Here is a 24,555-nt window from a genome sequence, read left to right as displayed (position 1 = left end):
CTTTGCCGCCCCCGGAATCCTTTCGGACGCGCATTTTGCCTCCTGTGTATGCTAACATCTCCCAAGATTCAGTCGTTCCCGAGACTCGGTCGCAGATTGAACCTCAAAAGAGAGGGAACCCGGAAAACCCTCTCTCGAAGGACAGTCCTTGTCGTTGTCACGAGTTCGGCTTCACTCCGAGGATATTACCAAGTACAGCGAGGGCTTCCTGCTGCCTTAACCTTATTAAATAACGCAGGAAGCTTGCGTATTTGTATTTGACTTCTTTAGAGTTTTCTTGTTCCGCCTGGCCCAAATTTCCATTTTGTGTGTCTCCGGTATCCCTTTTTGTAACTTTTTACGACAGACAGGAGATAGCATGTATATATTTTAATGCCCGCAACTAGAGTGGATCTTATATTAACTGAATGCGGTCTGCACAGTAAATAACCTTTTCAACAAAGGATCTGCCTTCTCTTATTGTTGAGAATGGAACACCGAATGTATTGTTACTTTAGCGTGTAGCTCTCTCTAAATGCTATTGTTTCCAACCAGACTTAATATTAAGCTACTCTGAGGATTAAATCGTAAGTTCCAACGACTGAAATTTTCTCTTATATTGTTTTTTATTAGGGGATTTTCGACTTGGGCAGTAAAGTTCTCTCCTTTAGCATTCCATCCCTGATATATGTATTATTCAAGAATCTTACTGCAGCTGAGTCACTATAGCATCATGCTCAATGAACCATGGTTACAATATGTCGGTAGTACAATAAGTTTCGTTTCCCCACACAATAATACACTCAGTGGCGGTAATAAGTTCGTACGTTTCCTTAGAAACAGTTCCATCGTTTCTGGCTTGGTGAAAGCCAGAAACTGAACCTTAATTATTTTCAGTTATTCAGAGTCTTGCCTTCGTTATGTACAGGCCATATTGTAGCTTTCCTAACAGACATTTGTCCCACATAATCAAAATAATCCCCAAATGTTACAGGATATGTTCCATCTTGTAATCGCAAGCAATTGTACATAACGTAAACATAGTGTGTCTGAGAAACCCGATTGAAATATATCATTCCACACCTTTCTTGTTTTCAGAAGTGGAATTCATATTCGTCCATATAAATTAGGTCGGTACCTCTCTGTGCGCTACAATGAATACTTCCAATCTTTCAGTTGCAAAGGTTGTTCCGATAACATAAAAAAAATACAGGACATGGTCCCTGAAACCTCGGCGTGGTATTCATGGTTGAATTTTCCCCATGCATGAGTAATTTCCTCCTGCAAAATCTACCACCCTTAATGGAAATTCATTTCTAAAACTTTTTTGTCATGTACACTTTTTTAATAGAGAGATTACTAAGGGAGCTATAATTAACGGACGAGTTTACAGTCTAAGTCCTAGTGAACATAACCTGAAAGCAATTGTACGTGGAGCAGATTTCTTATGTATTTAATAAGGTCGTAACGACCCAGTACCTGTAAATTGATTATTTTGGCGAAATGTTCTTGTAGTTGTCCATTTCTGGTGTAATAGGCCTAATGACCATCACATATTTTTAGCGTTGGGGTCTGTTTATCTGTTTGTCGGTTTGTCTGTTTGTCTGAGTTCTTAACTAGGACTAGGAAATGTACCTTACAATAAATTCGGAAAGCGTCCTCCTTCTCTGTCGACTTTGTTGAGCTTCATTACTTTTCAGGTTACTGTCACGCACTTTCGTACGAAAATATTATCTTAACATGTCGCATTAAACGCGTGAAGAGAGCCATGTTACTTCGCATAAATTCCTGACGGTAACATGTAATCCATTACAAATTCCCATGCGAAGGACGGGAACAGATGCTAGTAATAAATAAAATAAATAAGCCGGCCCCGCGATGTAAGGGTAGCGTGCCTGGGGGCCCTGGATTCGATTCTCGACCACGGTAGGCATTTAAACCGCCCTGAGGTCTGGTTCGAGGTCCATCCACCCTACGTGATTACAATTGAGGAGCTATCTGACGATGAGAGAGCGGCCCCAGCCTAAAAAGCCAGTAATAACGGCCGAGAGGATTCGCTGTGCAGACCCCACGATACCTCAAAATCTGCAGGCCTTCGGGCTGAGCAGCGCTCGCTTAGTAAGCCACGGCCCTTCGGGGCTGTTGCGCCACTGGGTTTGTATTTATAGTAGCAATGGTTGACCCTGTGACTAACAAAATCTTATTGATCCGAATGAATGAAGAGAAAGAGCTACTCAATACCATCCAACCACGGAATCTAGAACACTTCAGGCAAATTATAAGGAATGAAGGAGAGTACCGAATACTCCAGGTTGTCGTACAAAAAGAAAGCCTTCAGGAATAGAGTTACGATGGTGATAATTGTTGTACCGGGAGGTACACCTCAACTCCCCTCATTCAAAAGAGGCGCCTAAAGAACTCTATCTAGCAAACAAAACGTGAAACACCTTTGGCATGAATTTGGGACATTGACCTAAAGATGTCACCATTGAAGTATTGAGTAATTGTGTTATTGTGAAGTTGCCTAAACCGTCTGGATTTATTTGCTTTTTGTTTGTTTACTTCAAGAAGTGTGAACTTTTCTCCATAGATGTCATTACACAAAAACTGAGGTCACGCACTCTAGTGCAAGGTGGAATAATTTGTTATTGAAAGAAATTTAGTGTTTATGAGTTTTCTCAAGTAAATTAACGTTCATTTATTTATATATATATATTTCAAGGTTCGCGACACTTCTCTCTCATTCCGCCAGTTTTGAATCTGGCCAATAAGGAATTTTCTGTAATTATTTTTCAGCCTGTCACAGGCTTCTTGTTGTTGTTGTTTTTTTTTGTGTAACTTTTGATTCTGCCATTAAAATTGAGAGGGTGTGTCCGGATTAGTCCAGAACACTCTCGAAACGTCCAGTCGCGTATATGAGCTGCGACCTATCCGGCTACCTTGATCGTCGTATTTCTGAGAGTGTGTGTGTTAAGACAGGAGCCAGGGCGCCCCATTCTTCGCCAAGCCGTCCATCAGCCAAGGTAATGACCATCAGTATTATTTTTCTGTAGCATCCTCCGCAGACATACACGAGGGGAAGGTTCAAATTTCTAATCAAGTAACCTCCTGTTTTCTAAAACGTAAACCTTCTTTCGGCTAATGTAAAATTTCATAAATTCTTAAAGCTGTAAATCGGGGATAGAGAATGCGTTACCCTCTTGAGTTCCCCTTCAATTTATTTTGAGGTGACTATGATTTTGTAACCTTTTCTCTTTTCTGTAATGTGTTAGATTAATCTCCATTCTAGTCACCTCAGTAGCATGGGATTAGCCTCTGCATCATCGGGCCGAGAGCCCAATTAGGATTTTTAATTTTCTAGGAGTGCTAGTGTACGCCTCCATTCATTTTGTGTTCGGGCCAGTAATATAACCTGTTTTTCTTTTCCACGAAGGCGCAGTAGTTTGAGTACTAGTTACCCCTGTGTACTAAATTGCAAAGTATAAGTTAGGCCTAGAGAGGCCAGAAAATTATAAGACTTTTGATGTAATGTTGCCTTGAATGGGCTGTAACAAATTGGTTAAAGTGGGAGAGCAAGTAAGCTCTTTTCTATCATTTGTAAATTCTACTGTAATATTGAGGAGTGCCTCTGGAAGGCTGTAAGTTTGTTGGAGCAGAGTGCTCTTGTTTTGGGAGATTTCATCTTGTCTATGTAAACACTAATTGGCGATATTGTAAAGTGGAAAGTAGGGGCTTGAAGCCCAAACCTGTTAAATTCTCTAATCTTGGGTTTTTCAATTCTGGTTTCAAGATTGCTATTTTTACCTGTCACTTTATTATTTCACCTAGTGAAAAGTTTGTTAAGTTTGTGATTTAAAGAGAAATATAACCTGTTAAAGTTTTGACTTAATTTTTGATATCGTAGATAGTACACCCATTCCACCCAGCACTTTCTTTCACCTCTTTCTGCTCCACGGAAACTCGGTAACAATGATGATGATGATGATGCTTCTTGTTTAAAGGGGCCTGACGTCTAGGTCATCGGCCCCTTATGATACAAAATGAGACGAAATGTGATGGCAATTTAACAGTCCAAAACTCATCCACTGACTAGAATTCAAAACGCGATGATGTAGAATGAATGATGAATATGAATTTAAAATAATCAACGGATCCAGCTCACAATATTGAAAGTTATAAAAAAATAATTCCAAAATCAATCCACTGACAGTTCTAGAAAGGAGGCAATGAACAATGATTATGAACTTAAAACAATAAGTGGATTCGAACCGCAATGCCCCACCGTCTTAGAAACTACCTTAAAATAATAGTATATACTAACCAAGGGGTTGCTTCCAAAGCACAATCCTGAATCGATGATGCTTTTTGTCTAAAGGGGTCCAAACTCAAGGTCAACTGCCCCTCATAATGGTACTCATCGCTAGGAAGTAAAAACCATGGTATTCCTCATGTAGCGGTACTAATCATAAAGTAACGTACACTTACGGTGTTCCACATATTATGGTACTACTCACAGGTAACGTACGCCGCTCAGGTAATGCAAAACTATGGTGTTTCTCACATAGTTACACTAATCACAGAGACTCGTACTTTCCTGGTGCTGTTCCACACATAGTGGGTACTAATCACAGGCAACGCGTATCCACGGTGTCGCTCATATACTGGTATTAATCACAGATGACGTAAGCCCGTGGTGTTCCGCATATAACGATACTAATCACGGGTACTGTAAAACCCCTTCTGATTTGTCCTCTTTTGCTAACATAGTGGTATTACTCGCAAGTAAAGGCGACCCATGGTGTTCCTCATGTGATGGTACTAATTACAAGTAGTCTCATGGTTATAATTCAATCATCCCTTGACAGGCAGGGAATACCTTGGGTATATTCTTCGTCTGCGTCCCCCACCCAAGAATAGAGTTACAGGTCGCAGATGGCTCTCCTGTTTAAGGAACCTAAGATACTGATACTAGATGTATTTATCAGAACTGTTCCGAAATGCCACCAAGACTAAAATTACTTTAATGAGAGCCAACGTCCGGAACGGATAAATCACTACAACCCCTCTGTGGGTCGGGGAGGTAGAATAGCAACCACGGTATCCCCTGCCTATCGTAAGAGGCGACTAAAAGGGGCACCAGGGACTCTAAACTTTGGAGCGTGGGTTGGCGACCACGGGGCCTTAGCTGAGTCCTGGAATTGCTTCCACTTACTTGTTCCACGCTCCTCACTTTCATATATCCTATCCGGCCTGCCTTGGTCAACTCTTGTTCTTTTCCAATCCCGACGCTATTAGGTTCGCGAGGACTAGGGAGTCTTTCATTTTCACGCCCTTCGTGAGCCTTGCCTTTCTTTGGCCGATATCTTCATTTTTCGAAGTGTCGGATCCCTTCCTTTTTTTCTCTCTGATTAGTGTTATATAGAGTATGGTTGCCTACTTGTACTTCCTCTTAAAACAATAATCACCACCACTAAGGCACTACAAGAAAAAGAAGAAGTATAATTTAATATATACCCTCAGCTGGTGATGTCAGATATTTTATTTTAATTTATTTTATTTTATTTCATTTTATTTTATTTTATTTTATTTATTTTATTTTATTTTATTGCAAATAATCAAAATTCCTACTCTTCTTTATGATATTGCATTTTGTTCTTCTCGTTATATGCAGTTTTTTTAATATTGTGTGGTTATTGTTAGGCTGCAGTAGCTCTTGTAAGAACTTTCTATGAGAGTAGGCGGCAGTGCCGGTTATTGGAAACACCATGCTAGAGTGGTAGAGGATAGCATTGTGAGTGAGTTGAAGGAATGTTGTGGACCCCACGAACACCCAGTCCTCCTGCCAAAGGAATTAACTGTTTAAGATAAAAGTCCCTTGGCCCGGGCGGGAATCGAACATGGGGGCCCGAGGACCGTAGGTCAAGATGCTCACGACTCAGTGATGGAATGGGACAGCTTTACAGTAACCGAGTAGAAACTATAGGAGACTGAAGAAGCCGCTTGGAATGTTATGTAACCCGCGCTACAGTTAATGCATTAGTGTTGCCTAACCAGCGTACGTCACGGCGATTTCGATAAGAACCTTCCTCTTTTGATTCTAAATTCGAAACTGCGGATGTCATTTAATTTCATTCATATTGGATATTAATCTTAAAAATAGCGAACGAACGCTACGAAAACCATTGACTGTTCATTTATTTTACATAGACAGTGTCGTGTGGAACTTCCATCACATAGCCAATGCTACAATGACCTTTCAAATAACTTCACTCAAGCAACATCCTAGGCGCATGCTTTAGTTCTCGACCTCTGGGGACATAGACTGTCCTTCTCACTTCCAGAGCAATTAATTGCCAACTAAATCCCCTGTCTGCACGTCTGTAACGACGAGGCGAAATGACGACCTTACTGCAGAGAGCTTACAAACTCATAGTTGTTTGTACATGGTAGAAATAACGTTCTTTCATTGTTAGCACCCGCACCCCCTCCAAATTCCCAGAAAGTGGGGTTCAAACCCGGCAGACGTAGTCGGTTTTATGAAGGTGGAAAAATGTCCATGTGACACACAGCATAGTACGATGACGACATTTGAATATCGCCCAAAAATCTATATATATAAAATAACTTGTCCTGACTGACTGACTGACTGACTGACTGACTGACTGATTCATCATCGCCGAGCCAAAACTACTGGACATAAAGAAATGAAATTTTGGGGATATATTCATATTAAGATGTAGGTGCTCGCTAAGAGAGGATTTTTGGATATTCCGTCGCTAAGGGGGTGAAAAGGGGGGTGAAATTTTAAAATTAGTGTATCTATATCTCAAAACTTCAAAAGTTTACAGATGTAAAAATTGGTATTTAGAATCTTCTTTAAAAATAAGGAAACACGTATTTTTTTGTTTTCAGAAAATCCCAACAGGAGGGGTGAAAAAGGGTGAAAATGGGGAAAAATGGGTTGAATGCCTTTAATCAGGATACCGGTACTTATATCTCAGAAACTGAAGATATTACAGACCTGAAAATTGGTACTTTTGATCTCCTTTAAAAATAAAGAAACACGTATTTTTTTGTTTTTGGAAAATCCAAATAATGGGATGGTGAAAAGGGGGTGAATTTTTAAAATGAGTGAATCTATATCTCCAAACTTTTAAAGTTTGCAGATGTAAAAATTGGTATTTAGAATCTTCATTAAAAATAAAGGAACACGTACTTTTTTGTTTTCGGAAAATCGCAATAGGAGGAGTGAAAAGGGGTGAAAAAGGGGTTGAATGCCTTTAATGAGGCTACTTATATCTCAGACACTGAAGATATTACAGACCTGAAAATTGGTGTTTGGGATCTCCTTTAAAAATAAAGAAACACGAAATTTTTTTGTTTGTGGAAAATCCAATTAAGGGGGGTGAAAAGGGGGGTAATATTTTAAAATGAGTGTATCTATATCTCAAAACTTTTAAAGGTTATAGATGTGAAAATTGGTATTTAGAATCTCCTTTAAAAATAAAGAAACACGTATATTTTGTTTTCGGAAAATCCTAATAGGAAGGGTGGAAAAGTTGAAAAATGGGTCGAATGCCTTTCATGAGTCTACAGTACTTATATTTCAGAACGTGAAGATATTACAGACCTGAAAATTGGTGTTTGGGATCTTTAAAAATAAAGAAACACGTATGTTTTTGTTTGTGGAAAATCCAATTAATGGGGGGTGAAAAGGGGGTGATTTTTTAAAATGAGTGTATCTATATCTCAAAACTTTTAAAGTTTATAGATGAAAAAATTGGTATTTAGAATCTCCTTTAATAATAAAGAAAAGGGTGAATAATGGGTTGAATGCCTTTATTGGGGCTACTTATATTTCAGAACCTGAAGATATTACAGAACTGAACATTTGTATTTTGGATCTACTTTAAAAGTAAAGAAACACGTATTTTTCGTTTTTTGAAAATCCAAATAATGGGGGTGAAAAGGGGGGTGAATTTTTTAAAATGAGTGTGTCTACAACTTAAAACTTTAAAATTTACAGATGTAAAAATTGGTAGTCAGAATCTCCTCTAAAAATAAAGGACCACGTATTTTTTTGTTTCCTGTAAATCCTAATAGGAGGGGTGTAAAAGGGTGAAAAATGGGTTGAATGCCTTTAATGAGGATACATATATCTCAGAAACGAAGGATATTACGGAACTGAAAATTTGTATATGGGATCTCCTTTAAAAATAAAGAAACGCGTATTTTAGTTTTTGGAAAATCCAATTAATGGCGGTTAAACAGGAGTGACAAATTGGGGTGAATTTTTTGAAAGACTATATCTACAGATTATCTTGGAAACGTAAAATGTTACAGACGTAAAAAGTGGGTGTTTGGAGTCTCCTGTAAATGTAAAGAAACAGAGGTGATTTGTTTTTGGAAACTCCACTTAAGGGGAACTCAAAAGGGGTGAAATTTTAAAATGAGAATTTTTACAGTATATGTAAAAAACTTAACATGTTACAGTAGTGAAAAATGGTATTTTTTATCTCTATTAAACATAAAGAAACGTGTATTTTTAGTTTTCGGAAATACCACTTGGGAGGAGGTGGGGTTAAAGTGACTGAAAATGGTGTTGAATTCTTTTAATTAGGCTACTGATATCTCAAAAATGAAGATGTTACAGACGTGAAATTTGATATTTGCAATCTGCTTTAAAAGTAAAGAAACACGTATTCTCGGAAAATCCAATGAAGGGTTAGGGGGGGGATGAAAGAAATGAAAAATTAATTGACTTAATTGTATGAGAATACATACATCTAATAAAAACTAAAGATGTTACAGACGTGAAAATTCGTATTTGGATCTCCTTTAAAAACAAAGAAAAACGCGTTTTGGGGGGAAACCATCTTGGAGGGCGGGAGTGTAAAGGAGTTGAATTCCTTTCATGAGGACACATAAATCAAAAACTGAAGAAGTTAGAGTCGTGATAATTGGTATTTAGAAGATCCTTTACTATTAAAGAAACAAGTATTTCTCACTTAGGGGGGCGGGGGGGGGGAGGGGAGTAGTGTGAAATGAAGTGAAGAATGTAAATTATTTTTATGGGGATACTTATATCTCAAAACTGAAGGTAATAGACGAGAACATTGGTGTTTGGAATCTCCCTTAAACATATAGAAACAAGCCTTCTTTTAATTTTTTTTGGCGGGGGGGGTGGTAAATAAACTTAACGGCGGTAGGATGTAGAAGGAGGTGAGACCAATTGATTTTACTGTTATTAATGTACTTATAAGGATCCTCCGTTGCTCAGGCAGCAGCGCGCCGGCCTCTCACAGCTGGGTTCCGTGGTTCAAATCCCGGTCACTCCATGTGATATTCGTGCTGGACAAAACGGAGGCGGGGCAGGTTTTTCTCCGGATACTTCGGTTTTCCCTGTCATCAGCCATTCTAGCAACAAATAATAATAATAATAATAATAATAATAATAATAATAATAATAATAATAATAATGTTCCGGACCGTCATCAAATGTGCGGACCGCGCTGGAAACGGCTACTGAACGGGTAATGACTAAGAATACAGTCCGGCCGCCGGTCCAGTGCCGCCAAGGCACCCAATATAACAGCACGCCGGATCTCCTGAAGGATTTTATCCATATTAAAAATATTATAGGAAAAGATGGTAAAGATTTACGTACCCAACTGACCGGGTGGAATACTTGAGCCTAGCCCGGGAAGTACGAACTCGATTGCTGGAAAGGAAGATTGAAAAATGGGAGGAAACGTGCCGTAAAATAAGAAAAAACGAGTCAGATCGGGAATTTTGGTGGATTCTCGCAGAAAACGAGTCAGATCGCGAATTTCGGCGGATTGTATATCTAAAACAATAAGCATTCAATTATAAATTTCAGTATAATACCGTAGCGAAGCACGGGTATCTTGCTAGTTAATTAAAATAATTGCAATTCTTAGAAAAGAATTTAGTTATTTAGGTCCACCTGTTCAATACAATCAGATATGCACTACTTAAACTAAATGTTTTGTACAAACATAGCGTCTAAAGAACATGTTTCGACCATGTGAAGGTCACCATCTTATAATATAGGGAATAAGACGATCAAATTCTAATTTGTAGGTTTTTAATTTCGTATGGCTATTTCTAGCCTGGTGCAGCCCTTGTGAGGCAGACCATCCGACGAGGGTGGGCGGCATCTTTCGTGTATAGGAAACTGCGTGTTTTTATGGTGGAGGATAATGTAATGTGTTCTGTGTGAGTTGCAGGGTTGTTGAGGACAGTACAAAGACCCAGCCCACGAGCCAAGGGAATTATCAATTTAAGATTAAAATCTCCGACCCAGTCGGGAATCGAACCTGGGGCCCTCTAAACCGAAGGTGACTACGCTGACCATTCAGCCAACGAGTCGGACAAACACTCGTTTCCTCATCCTGAAGTGGTGCAGCTTTTTCCAGTCACACCCCCAATGGAGGTGAGATACATGTACCATTTTAATCATAGACCAGCTCTCCTGGCATTCTTAAATTTTTGGCACTACCAGGAATTGAACTCGGTCCCGAATACGGTAGCTAATAGAGCTAATCGTTACGCCATATGCAGATAAAATAATGAGAAGGAAGCGTCCAGTTTGAGAATAAAAACATTTAAACATCATTCGTTTTTTTACAGTCTTGTTGTGTTCAACTCTGGTGATAATTCGACTAGATGATCGACAACCCAACGTTGAGTAAATAAAATGTACCCAGATGGAGGAGTATCATAGTTGACCACGTACAATAAAAATGTATGATGAAATCAGTCGTCATTGTCGGAACTTGGTACAAATTTTATGCACCGTTCCGCTTCAGAAAAATGTAATATGCTGAACTAAGATTCTCTCTTCTCCAGCCCCTTGATTGAAGGTGCTCAAATATGTCAGCTTCGTGTCGGTAGATTTACTGGCACGTAAAAAACTCCTGCGGGACAAAATTCCGGTACCTCGGCGTCTCCGGAAAACCGTAAAAGTAGTTAGAGGGACGTAAAGCAAATAACATTATTATTATTATTATTATTATTATTATTATTATTATTATTATTATTATTATTATTATTATTATTATTATTATTAACCTAAACTAGTAAATTCTATGTAATTAAGTCAACACGGAAAAAGGATAAAATATATCACCTCTAACAATTAATTAATACCCAGATGTAGATCACCCTTTTCCATTCGGTATAGTAAAATGGAACGTCAACATTGACAAGCAGTCGGCGTAAATGGTGTGACATCAAAATGCTTGCAAGCGGTAGCTTAAGTCAAATAATTATGAATATTGTAGGATTTTCTTTTTTGACGTGAAAACATCTGTAAGCGGAGAAGATTACTGGTCTACCTCTTCACATAATCTATACGAGTATATAAAGAGGTAAAGTTTGCTTGTATGTAATGGCTAATCTCAGGAACTACTGGACCGATTCTAAAAATTATCAATCTTAAGCTAGAAGCTATGAATGATTCGCACGTAAATGCTGTTCGAAATTTCACAGCAATAAAAACTCGCTGCCTATCTGAACTTCAACTCAATGAAGAGACATCAACGAAATCTGTTAGACAACTGCGCGATATACTTAGAACACGCGGATTTGAAGCTTGGTGTGCATATCCACAAAAAGGAAGAGGTGTTGAGTTATTTGCTCAAGTTCCTGCTGCTAATTCTTGGGTTACCAGAAGAGATGGTTTAACTTGTTCGGAATGGAGGGAGATGTTGAAGTTGACCGCGATGGTTGCACCAGTACGTACTCTGCCGGGACGTTCTACCAGCACAGGCCACTGCAGACACTGCAGTGAGTATGAAACCTTACCACATGTGCTGGGGAGTTGCCCTCAAGGAGAACTGCTTAGGATCAAACGCCATAACATCATCAGAAAGCTGATCGCTAATGCTCTTCGTCTCAAAAATCTAGAAGTGTACGAAGAAGTCCACTGCCTCGCCGAAGGAGGCAGCACTCGCAGGATTGATATTATAGCGATTGACAGACGGAGGAACGAAGCAGAAATTATTGATCCTACGGTACGCTTTGAATCTTCAGCCTCTCAGCCGACTGACGTAGACAATGAGAAAAAGGATATCTATAATCCAACCATCCCTTTCTTTCTTGAGTCGTATAACCTTAAAAAAATTACGGTGACTGGACTTTTCTTTGGCGCGAGGGGAATAATTCCCAAATCTTTCGTCACATGGCGACAAAAATATAAACTAGCGAGAAGCCTACAGGATGAGATAGTCGTCTCACTCATCAAATACTCCGTTTCGATTCTTCGTCACCATTTATATGAAGTTCATGCCATTTAACATGGTTAATTGTAACCTACCATTTTTTTTTAAACATTAATCTTTTTATCTTCCCTCAAAATTGTTATTGTGTATTATTCTGTGTCTTATGGCAAATTTAGGGTGTCCTGGATCAGACTAAATAAATGAAATAAAATAAAAGATACATTATCCCTGAGTGCTATATGCTATATTTTATTTTCAAATTAATTCGAGGGGGGCGGCGTGGGGAGATATAAAAATACTAAGCTAATATAGGCGAAATATCGAATTTGTCGTACTAGGACGAGACAAAGCTCATTTTAAGCCCCTGGACGCAAAGAACAAAACTCGGTAAGCCCTACGGGCCCTAAAACTAACCGTTATTGAGATATTGGCACCACACTACCCCTGCTCTATGCATCGGATAAAGAAATGAACTGCCGTAACCATTGCAACATCAGCTCCAGTATGCTTACAGCAGCGAGATTATCTACAACATATCACAAAAACCTAACATGTTAAGACAAAATTTGGTATTTGGAATCTCCTTTAAAATAAAAGAACACAAATTTTTGTTTTCAGAAAATCCACTTAAAGGATGAAGGTTGAAAAGAAATGAGCAAGGAGTTGAATTATTTATATGTCGATACATATATCTTAAAAACGGAAGATGTTACAGACGTTAAAACTGGTACTTGGAATCTCTTTCTTTTTATGAACACACTTTTTCTGGAATATCCACTTAAAGGGGTGAAAATTTTTCAAAAAGCGGGTGATATTTTAAAATGAGTATCTTCTCTTCTACCGGTTTTCCTACACTTGTGGGGTTGCGGGTGTGAACTGTGTCTCACATGGGGATTTGACGTTGTTTTACGACTGGATGCTCTTCCTGACGCCAACCCTATGTGTAGCGATGTACTTACCATTGCGTATTCCTATTGTGGTTGGTAATGTGGTGTATTGAGGGAGTATGAAGAGGAGAGTGTTGGGACAAACACAAACAACCTGTCCTCGAGCCAGGAGAATTAATCACATGCGATTAAAATATCCGACCCAGCCCGGAATCGAAATTGGAACTCTGTGAACCGAAAGCCTCAACTATGAACTCTCAGCCAAGGAGTGGGGCAGTTTCTAAAATTAGAATATCTACAGTATATCACGTAAACTTAACATGTTACATGCGCGATAATTGGTATTTGTAATCTCCTTTAGAAATAAAGAAACCCTTTTTTTTTTTACTGTTACTCACATGAAGAGTTCCGTGTCGCATGTTCCAGATTTAGCTCTGCCAGTAGCTTGGTCATCTTAGCCCCAAAAGGCAATGCCGCAATACGTGGTTTACAAAGAGGTTCTGGCATAAATGAAATGCATTTTTTTTTTTTGCTAGGGGCTTTACGTCGCACCGACACAGATAGGTCTTATGGCGACGATGGGATGGGAAATGCCTAGGAGTTGGAAGGAAGCGGCCGTGGCCTTAATTAAGGCACAGCCCCAGCATTAGCCTGGTGTGAAAATGGGAAACCACGGAAAACCATTTTCAGGGAAATGCAATTTTTCGGCGAGTTTTTATACTTTAGGGATTTTCAGATAATGTCTTATTGCAGTACCGAAGAAAACTTAATTTTTATCAACTTACGAAATTCTAGCGAGCGAAGCCGTAGGTAACAGGTAGTATTAAGTAAAGTTGAAGACCACGCTGGTTGAAGACATCTCGTGAAGTCTGCAACACTTAAATGATCGAGGAAATGAGGACAGGATGCTTAGCAATGAACAGAACTGCTGGTGATTTTAAGGTACAGCCCCAGCATTTTCCTGGTGTGAAAATGGGGAAACAACGGAAAATCACTTTCATGGCACATAATATTTTGGTTCTCAATCGACAATTTCATCACCAGTCTCGATCATCGAATGGTATCGGACTAGATAAGCAGGGTATGGCCATCATATACAGATTGAACTTAGCCCAATTAATTCAACTCATTCCATGGCCTCCGATACATTTCTATCATTGATATTCTCGCCATTTATTTACATTTAACAAACTTTACTTGAGGAAACTGCAATATTTACTTAATTCTGTATTTCGTGCCACGGCATATTATTATCCACCGTAATTTAACGAGATACCACGGGGTTCAGAGCTTATCATTTTTGCCGATACCTTCAATCCGTTGCCTGTTGTTCATATAGGTGAGCGAGTTATTTGGGTTTTTGACACACCTGGACGTGTAGTAATCGGACATACGATTTCATTGATTTTTATTTCACCATAAACTTCCAATGTCTTCACCAACTCCAATCTAACATTCATTGGAAGGTTATTATATATATATATATATCGCTCCGACCGACTTGCTTTTATATATATATAGAAGTACGGGACTGAAGGGGCACCTGATAGATGAGGAATCAATTCCTGAAACTTTGCCACTGAGTTTTTCACACTGTATATAGATGATAAATCTGTCATACTATAAAATACTTTATTTTAACATGCATTATAAACATTACAGAATATTAAAACTCTTAAGGGGGGTAGCTCAACACGAGGAAAATAAGCCAATATTCATTCGATTGTTATATATGCTACAAACGTTGTTGACAAATTATGCACATACCCCAGGATTGGCATGCTTAAGAGCAATCAGAAGCAACTTCAATAATGTCAAAATTCTAATTATAACATTCTAAAATAAAATGTTCAAAATTTCCCGCCTTTTTAACAATATATCACGGTTTCCTTCATAACTCTCATACTGATTCACGGATAATTATGATTTTTTCAGAGTTTCCTTCCGTAATGTTGTACTACAATCTATACCTCATTCAGATCAATAGGATTTAAATTCGATTTTATATAACATTTTTATTCAAAACTCTATTAATATTTTCTGGTGCTCGGAATAAAAACGCGACAAAAAATCCAAATCACAGTCTATGTTAATGATTGAGGTTCATTTTGTACCTTGAGTTTTGATACACACTTTGAAAAAGGAAAATTCTTATAAACTTGGAATTTATAAGGGAAACAGTGATATACTGTTTAAAAGGCGGGACATTTTGAATATTTTATTTTAAAATATTAAAATTATTAAAATTCTGACATTATTGAAGTTGCTTCTGGTTGCCAGGAAGCATGCCGATACTGGGATATGTGCAGCAATTATCAACAACAATTGTAGCATATTTAACAATCGAATGAATATTAACCTATTTTTTCCTTTGTTAAGCTGGGTCTCCCCCCTTAATATTCTGATATATCCTTCTCCTATACGCCAACGATACATCATTTTCCTGTTTCAGCCTTGCCCGAGGAAGGACCACGGCTTTCTGGAGGAAGACCCCGCTACCAAGTCGGAGACATGGTTCGTATCAACTGCACATCTGGGAGGTCCAAACCAGCGGCACAGCTTATGTGGTTTATCAATGGAGAACAGGTTAATATTATTAGTTTATAATACCTCATATCTTACAAAATTACTTTTAATGACCAGTAGAAGATTGATAAGACCTTAAACAGATCGTTTGAGCGACTTATATCTCCAGAATATAAATAATATTATATGTGAAAAATGCGAAGATAGTAAAATATAATTCGTAATACGTATTTCTTACGTAAATCTTCATTTATTAATTCAGTACTTCTTCTTATGGAGTTATGGAGTTAGAATTAACAGGAATTAACCAGAAGCGAATAAAATCCCCTACCCCATCGAGAGTAGAACCCGTGACCATCTGAACCGGAGCCCTCGACGCTGACCATAAAGCCAAGTAGCCGGATGTACGAACTACTGACGTAATTTGTGTAAATATCAGCATTTCAAAGCATCTTATAGATGAACATCGACATGCTGAAGTATAAAGTAATTAGCATAGTAATTATGCGTTTAACATGGATGTGTATTTAGGCTGGGGGTATATTTGGAATTAACGTCATCAGTTTCCAGACACAATTGTAACCATGGCAACCAGTGTTCGTCTATGTATCCTAGGTCAGTAGCGACATCTTCTCACTGTGTGCTTTCTTTTTGTAACTAAGAGCTTGAGAAAATGCCGAATTAAGTGAACCACGTTCTACTGCTCAGTTCAGAATTAAAATCCTTTAACTGGGTGAGAAACGAACCCAGGCCTTAGGAATAAGAGACAGACATGTTATCTCTACACCACAGGTCTGGTTGTTAATAATAATAATAATAATAATAATAATAATAATAATAATAATGATAATCATGTGTTCGCCTCTGTGGTGTAGTGGTTAGCGTGATTAGTTGCCACCCCTGGAGGCCGGGTTCGATTCCCGGCTCTGCTACGAAATTTGAGAAGTGGTACGAGGGCTGGAACGGGGTCCACTCAGCCTCGAGAGGTCAACTGAGTAGAGGGGGTTTGATTGCCACCTCAGCCATCCTGACTTTGGTTTTTCATGGTTTCCCACGTCTCCTCCAGGCAAATGCCGGGATGGTACCTAACTTAAGGCCACGGCCACTTCCTTCTCTCTTCCTTGTCTATAACTTCCGATCTTCTCATCCCCCAAAAATCCACTGCTCAGCAAGGTGAGGACACCTGGGCGAGGTACTGGTCCTCCTCTCCAGTTGTACACCCGACCAATGTCTCACGTTTCAGGACACTGCCCTTGAGCCGGTAGAGATGGTATCCGTCGCTGAGTCCGACGGTAGAAACCAACCCTGGACGGTAAACTGATTAAGAAAGAGGAAGAAGACATTTTTTGTACCGGGAGTTACACCTCAACTCCGCTCATTCAAACGAAGCGCCTTAAGGAACTCTATCTATCAAACAAAACGTGAAACTGCTACGGCATGAAGTTGGGACATTAATCAGAAGATGTCACTACTGAATAATTGAGAAGTTTGTCATTTCTAAGTTTCCTCAACTGATTGGATATATTTTATTTTGGTGTATATAAAGAAATTTGGACATTTCTCCATAGATGTCATTACAAAAACTGAGGTCATGCACTCTGGTGCAAGGTAAAAGAATTTATTGTTGAAAGAAATTTTGTTGTGTTTATGGGTTTTCTCAAGTAAATTAAGTTTTCATTTATTTATTTATATATATATTAAGGTTTGCAACACTTCTTTCTCATTCCGCCAGTTTTGAATCTGGCCAATAGGAATTTTCTGTAATTATTTTTCAGCTTATCACAGGCTTCTTGTTGGTTTTATGGGTATAAATCTTGATTCTGCCAATAAAACCGAGAGGGTGTATCCGGATTAGTCCAGAACCATCTAGAATCGTCCCCTCGCGTATATAAGCTGCGGCCTTTCCGCCTACCTTGTCTCTTGATCGCCGTATTTCTGAATGCGTGGGTGTGTTAAGACAGGAGGCGGGGCGCCTCATTCTTCGCCAGGCAGACCAGCAGTCAAGGTAATGACCACCAATCTTATTTTTCTGCAGATACCTCCGCAAGACTTATACGAGGGGAAGGTTCAAATTTCTACTTATGTAATCTTCTGTTTTCTAAAATGTAAACCTTATTTCGGCTAATGTAAAATTTCATAAATTCTTAAAACTGTAAATCGGAACTAGAGAGTGCGTTACCCTCTCAAGTTCCCCTTCAACTTAATTTGAGGTGTCTACGATTTCGTAACTGTTTTTCTTTCCTGTAATGCATTAACTTAACCTTCTTTCGAGACACCTCGGTAGCTTGGGATTAGCCCCTGTATCATCGAGCAGAGAGCCCAATTAGGATTTTTAATTGTCTTGGAGTGCAAGTGTACGCCTCGATTCATTTTGTGTGCGGGCTAGTAATTTAACCTGTTTTTCTTTTCCACGAAGGCCCAGTAGTTTGGGAACTAGTTACCCCTGTGTACTAAATTGCAAAGTATAAATTAGGCCTAGACAGGCCAGAAATGTATAAGATTTTCGATGTAACGTTGCCTTGAATAGGCTGTAAGAAATTGGTTAAAGTGTGGAAGCATGTAAGCTCTTTTCTGTGATTTCTAAATTCTACGGTAATATTAAGGAGGGCCTCTGGAAGGCTAGAGATTGTAACTTATGGAGCAAGTGCTCTTGAATTTTGGGAGAGTTCTATCTTTGTCTAAATAATACATTTTGAAATTGTAAATGTGTACACTAAGGGCTTGAAGCCCAAAATTGTTAAATTCCCTATTCTGGCGTTCTCTATTTTAATCCCCAAATTTGCCACTGTTATTTCACTAAGTGAAAAGTTGTTAAGTTTGTTTTTTGAAAAGAAATATAACATTTATTTAAAGTTTTAAATTAATTTTTGATATTGTAGTTAGATTCATTCTACCCAGCACCTTCTTTCACCTCTGCGATCCACCAAAACACGGCAACGTGTTTGATATCTATCAATTAGAGATTTTTCGTGAGGGTACAAAGAACTTTGAGATATGAGTGAGGGGTACAATCTTATATTCGTTTGAGAATCTCTGATCTAAACGCCTCAATAATCCTCTATTTCCAAATAATCCGTCGCTTCGTTTAATTTCATACTTCTAACCTTTCAATCATTAAAAACTGTGCCTAATCATCATCGCCTTGGTCTCTCTCTTCTTCTTTTACCCTTAATGGCCAAGTCCATTGCACCTCCTTGTCGCTTCACCTCGCATGAGCCTGCCACCAAAACTTCATTCAATGAACTTCATATTTGTACTCAAATACAGTTTACTGTTCTTGTTTGTTTCTAGGCGGACCCTACTTTCCTACGAGGGCCTTACGTGACGGTTGAAGGGCATAATGGTATGGAGACGACAGTTCTAGGTCTGGAGTTCAGAGTCCGGCCTAGGCACTTCAAGCGGGGAGACATGAAGCTCAAGTGTCTAGCGACGATAGCTACAGTGTACTGGCGAAGTAATGAAGAGAGCGTTGAAGGAGATAAACCTCAAAAAGCTCCTGTTCTGGAGAGTAGAGAGATAGTTCTGCCGAGTGAATCACGTGCTGATCGCGTACAAGGTACAGTATGTTCGTCTACTAACACGAGGGCCAACCAGAAATTAAGTTTCCCTAGTTTTAAAAATCCACAGTTCTATCCCTTCAGGCAAGCAACTCAATGTTGAAAACATCCTAGGGATATGAGCTACGAATTTTAGGTAAATAAAATGTAATCAAGTGTGAGAATATATTCTTTATTTATTCCTAAAAATTACTATCCTTTTCTTAATCATCGTTATCCGGTCGATTAGATTAGCAGTTTGCGTTTTTCTACCACTACGGGCGCTAATGTGAGTCAATGTGTTTCAGTTAAGCACCACTACGAGCGCTAATATGAGTCAATGCAGAGTTGCACTTCTGCACTTATAGCTACATTCGGTGTGAACATTCTTTTAAACATCCAAAAAACGTTTGAGGGTATTGAACCAAGGAACACATTACAGAAATAATTATGTAAATAACTTAATTTGGCTGGGATTTGAATTTTTAAAATGCGACTAAAGAAACAGGCGATTTTAGGCTGTTTTTCCGGATCTGCGTTTAGGCAGGAAGTGATTTTACGAAATTTTATTTTTCATTTGATACAGCTATCCAATACTCTCAATTTGAAACATTTCCTGACCCTTTGGCCCCTCAACTTTCGGCACAATTGAGGAAACAGCTTAATTTTACGTTTTTCATAGTATGGGGACCCCTACTTTGTCCGCCAAGAAATGTTTTCAATATTAAAAGGACAACATAGTTACATGCGAAACTTTATTAGGGACTGGCTGTCCGATGCGGTAAAGGCATGCTCGGTTCACTCGGAAGGACGTGGGTTCAATTGCCTGTCAGGAAGTAAAAAATTTAAGAAACTTCCGGAATTCACATGGCCTTGAGGTTCACTCAGCCTACACCAAAAATGAGTACCGGGTTAATTACTGAGGGCAAAGGCGGCCGGTCGTAAGGCTAACCACTCTACACCACCAAGTGCCAAGGTTACTGATAGTGGAAGCCTTTATTTGCCAGCCCTCCCAGGGCTTAAGGGCCTGTACGGAGATGACCTTGCTTCGCTTTGTTTCTTTGTTTTTTACATGAAAAACTTTACTGGCACTCGATCCAGCAATGTTGGAGCTATTGTTTGAGATAATCACCACCAGAATTGAGGCACATGCCATATCGAGGGATCAACTTTTGTATGTCGGTGTCGTAGAAGTCTGACGCCCGGGAATGGAACCAGCGTGTGACATTCGTCGTCTTTAGCTCTTTGTCCCTGTGAAAATGCTGACAAGATAACAAGAATTTCTTGAAGTGCAAGAAAAGATGATAATCACTGGGAACAAGATCAGGACTCTACGGTGGATGATCAAACACTTCCCAGCCGAACTCCCGCAGAACAGTTGCTGAGCGCCGAGTATTGCCATAATAATAATAATAATAATAATAATAATAATAATAATAATAATAATAATAATAATAATAATGGCGTATGGACTCCGGAGAGGCCTGGTGGAGGTCTTTTTCTAGTAGACGGCCTATTAGGCGACCTGCATGTCTGTGAAGATGAGGGCCCTACCTAGGATGATTTCTAATGTTGAATACGCCACACACACCCAGCCCCTGAGCCATTGGAATTAACCAAATTAAGGTTAAAATCCACGACCCGGCCGGGAATCGAACACGGGACCCTCTGAACTGAAGACCAGTACGCTGACCATTCAGCCAACGAGTCAGTATTGCCATGGATCAGCACAACACTTCACTGAGCATTCCACACTTCTTGTTGGCAATGGCCCGTCGCAATTTATGGGGAAACTTTATGACAGACCGAACCTCGCAAACAGCGGGAGAAAGAATACAAGCCGTCATTTGGAGTCACTGCTGCTGCGCTACTGACACCAGCCGGAACTTGTACGGCCGGTATATGATTGCTACGTCATAGATCGGTCACGCTTCTCAGATTTTACAGGAAAAGAAATAGGGAAACTTAATTTCTGAAGAAAATATAATCACAACTTCTTTGCGTTTGGATAATCCAATAGTATAAATATTCTTCTTGATTATGTATTTTTTCAAAAGTAGAGATGTTAGCCTTTAAATGTAATTTCTATCAATTTCGCATCTGCCGAAAATCGAACCTGTAGTCGTGTACTGTGGATCTCGCACGATAACGATCAGTCAGTCAGTCAAACTGGGCTAATACGTCGATTAATAACTCGGCCGACTAGTACAAAATTCACTTACGATGTATTGATTGGAAGCGCGTGTTGTCTCATTGTTGTTTGGTTAACAACAGTGATGCGTTAGTCAAGTAGTACCAAGCTAAGAAGTGGAGTCTTCAAAATATTACGTCGTTGAAGAAGCAAAACCTCGTATGTCACAATGCTTTTTCTACCCATTGGTCACGCTTTCCAGCCACATATGGGTATGCAGTCCATCAGAACAATGTTCGTTGTGTTCAATGAACGGTACAGCATCGTACTGTAGGAATTTATGGTTCCGTGACGTAGTTACTCACTCTTACATTGTGTTGTACTTAAGGTTCCTCTTCCTTTACACATTTCAGTGGACTTCATATCCATATCCCGGTCAGGAAAGCCAAGAATAACGGCCGAGAGGATTCGTCATGCTGACCACATGACATCTCATAATCTGCAGACCTTCGGGCTGAGCAGCGATCGCTTGGTAGGCCAAGGCCCTTCAGGGCTGTTGTGCCATGGGGTTTGGTTTGGTTTCATATCCATATGTGGCTGGGCGGCGTGAGCAGTCTTAGGAAAATTAATGGATAGGAAGAGCATTCTAACATACGGGGTATTGTTTCTTTACCGACGATTAGGAGAATATTGTAACTGGGTTAGTAAATATGTAGATCCTAGGAAATGGGATGCATAACCAAGCAACCTTTTCTTTATGTTATTCTTAAGTTCATAGTGTCGTCTGAATCTTTTTTTTTTAATATCCTGTAATGTGACAACCTATTAGAGAATAGTTTCTGTAATATTTATGGACAAAATTTAATGTTCTTGGATTTAGTCTGTTCATATGAACTTATTATCACGTTTCATTTCGAGCTATATGGTTCTGTTTATATTAACTTTTAAACAACAATTATTGTATCATTGAAAAAATTTGCACCGGTATTTTACATTTAAAATATTATAATTTTCATCAGTTCTGTATTATAAATAATTCGCTTTTTCTTTAATATTGTAACTCTGCCAGCTCTTTAATGTACTGTCCCAATACGAGCATTAGCTCATGGGATCTTTGAAAGAATAAAACAAAATAAAATAAAATATTCTGGTCTTGTTTCAGCAGCTGGTAACTGCGCACCGTCCGCTCATTGGTGCCCTGTGTTAGCAGCCTGCAGCCTTTTCCTCGTCATCACATCAACAACTGCGCTCGCAGCGAGGTAGCAGTAATGGAGACACCTATCCATCTAGCGACGCTTCATCCACTGGTATACTAAAGCGGTACCGGCTACGATACTCTTCGGGATGAGTTCGGGAAATAATATTGTTCTGCAAACTTCATTAGAACAGAGAGGATCATGTTCAGTCCCTGACAATATGTATAGAAGAAAAGAATGATTAAGTACTTTCTCATGTTTTTCGAGGAAATAATGGAAACCTACCCGGAAATGAAAATGTTCTTGTGTCTCTTCCACAGGTACCAATAGCCTAAATATTTAAAAAAAACAAGTAAAAAGCAATGAAAAATATAAATATCACGTTTACTGAGCTTGTTGTTCGTTCAGGAGGTTTTGCCTGAGTATGAAGTGAAGAGAGCGACGTTTAATCATCAATCATCAATTGAAGATACAAGAAGAAACTTGGGGTGGTGGAAAGTCGGATTCTGAACCTTTGATTTCACGTAAAATGCGTTGAGTGTTCCCTACCGGAGTGCCTCAGGCTTCAATCGCGAAGACTTCCCATGATATTTTCGTTACGACTAGCCGTAGTGCCAGAAAGTGCATCCGGTTTTAAACCGTCGACCAACTGCTAAATTGAACGTGGGTACTCTGTGACTCCACATAAAAGCGGGAAAGTGAAACTGGTGAAAATAATTAGTAGTATTATTGTCGTCGTCATCATCAAAACTTAGATCGCTCCCTAATAATTCTAATGCCTATAAATCATAATTAACACAGTGAAATAAATTCGCGTATTAGACCTTGAGGATGAAGAATAAAGAGACCCGGTTTTTCCTCCTGCTAATAACGGTGAGTGGTCTCCGGAGAGGCCTAGTGTAGGTCTTCTGTAATGATTAAGACGACACAAACAGCCAGCCCCCGAACCAGGGAAATTTGAAAAATGATATAGAGTATGGCTTTTAGTGCCGGGATGTGTCCGAGGACTTCGGCTCGCCAGGTGCAGATCTCTTGATTTGCCTCCCGAAGGCGACCTGCGCGTCGTGATGAGGATGAAATTATGATGAACGCGACTCATACACAGAGGAATTAACCAATTATGTTAAAATTCCCGACCATGCCGGGAATCGAACCCGGGGCCCCTGTGACCAAAGGCCAGCACGCTAACTATTTAGCTATGGAGCCAGTTGATTTACGAGAACGAAAGCTGGGTGAACTCGGGATATCTTATTCATAAGTTAGAAGTAACAGACATGAAAGTAGCGAGGATGATTGCTGGTACAAATAGGTGGGAACAATGGGAGGAGGGTACTCGGAATGAGGAGATAAAAGCTAAGTTAGGAATGAACTCGATGGATGAAGGTGTACACATAAACCGGCTTCGGTAGTGGGGTCATGTGAGGCGAATGGAGGAGGATAGGTTACCTAGGAGAATAATGGACTCTGTTATGGAGGATAAGAGAAGTAGAGGGAGACCAAGACGACGATGGTTAGACTCGGTTTTTAACGATTTAAAGATAAGAGGTATATAACTAAATAAGGCCACAGCACTAGTTGCAAATAGGGGACTCTGGCGACGGTTAGTAAATTCAACAGAGGCTTGCAGACTGAACGCTGAAAGGCATAACAGTCTTTAATGATAACATATGTATATTAAAATTCCAGACCCTGTCGGGAATCGAACCCGGAACCCCCGTGACCAAAGGCCAGCACGCTAACCATTTAGCCATGGAGCCGGGCATTAACCAACGAAAGTTAAAATCACCAACTCGGCTGGGAATCGAACACGGGAGCACTTGCGCAAATGCTGGCACGCTAACCGTTTCGCCATGGGGCCGGTCATAAATTTATGTCCTCATCTCGAGGTGCTGCAGCTCTTTTTAGGCACACCCCAATGGAGATAATCTGCATGTACCTTTTTAAACACACACCAGCCCTCCTGCCAATCTTAAAGTTCTGGCCGTGCCGAGCGCTACGGAGGCGTAATGGTTAGCACAATTAGCTGCCGTCTTCAGAGGCCCGGGTTGGATTCCC

At 39.5% G+C, this 24,555-nt stretch overlaps 1 protein-coding gene across 1 annotated transcript in view; it reads left to right on the top strand.

Moving 5' to 3' along the window:
• The window catches only part of LOC136880988 (uncharacterized), a 317,532-nt gene extending 294,099 nt beyond the window's left edge, over positions 1-23,433 (top strand). Inside the window, exons 4-6 of the mRNA XM_067153560.2 lie at positions 15,564-15,697; positions 18,929-19,193; positions 22,470-23,433. Of these exons, the coding sequence (XP_067009661.1) occupies positions 15,564-15,697; positions 18,929-19,193; positions 22,470-22,567 (497 nt within the window). The 3' untranslated portion in view covers positions 22,568-23,433. The remainder of the gene's footprint in view (positions 1-15,563; positions 15,698-18,928; positions 19,194-22,469) is intronic.
• Positions 23,434-24,555: the final 1,122 nt, after the last annotated feature.

The sequence above is a fragment of the Anabrus simplex genome, chromosome 9 (genome assembly GCF_040414725.1).
Source record: "Anabrus simplex isolate iqAnaSimp1 chromosome 9, ASM4041472v1, whole genome shotgun sequence".
Lineage (NCBI taxonomy): Eukaryota > Metazoa > Arthropoda > Insecta > Orthoptera > Tettigoniidae > Anabrus > Anabrus simplex.
The sequence above is the reverse complement of the archived record's forward strand: the minus strand, read 5'-3'. Positions and strand labels throughout refer to the sequence as shown.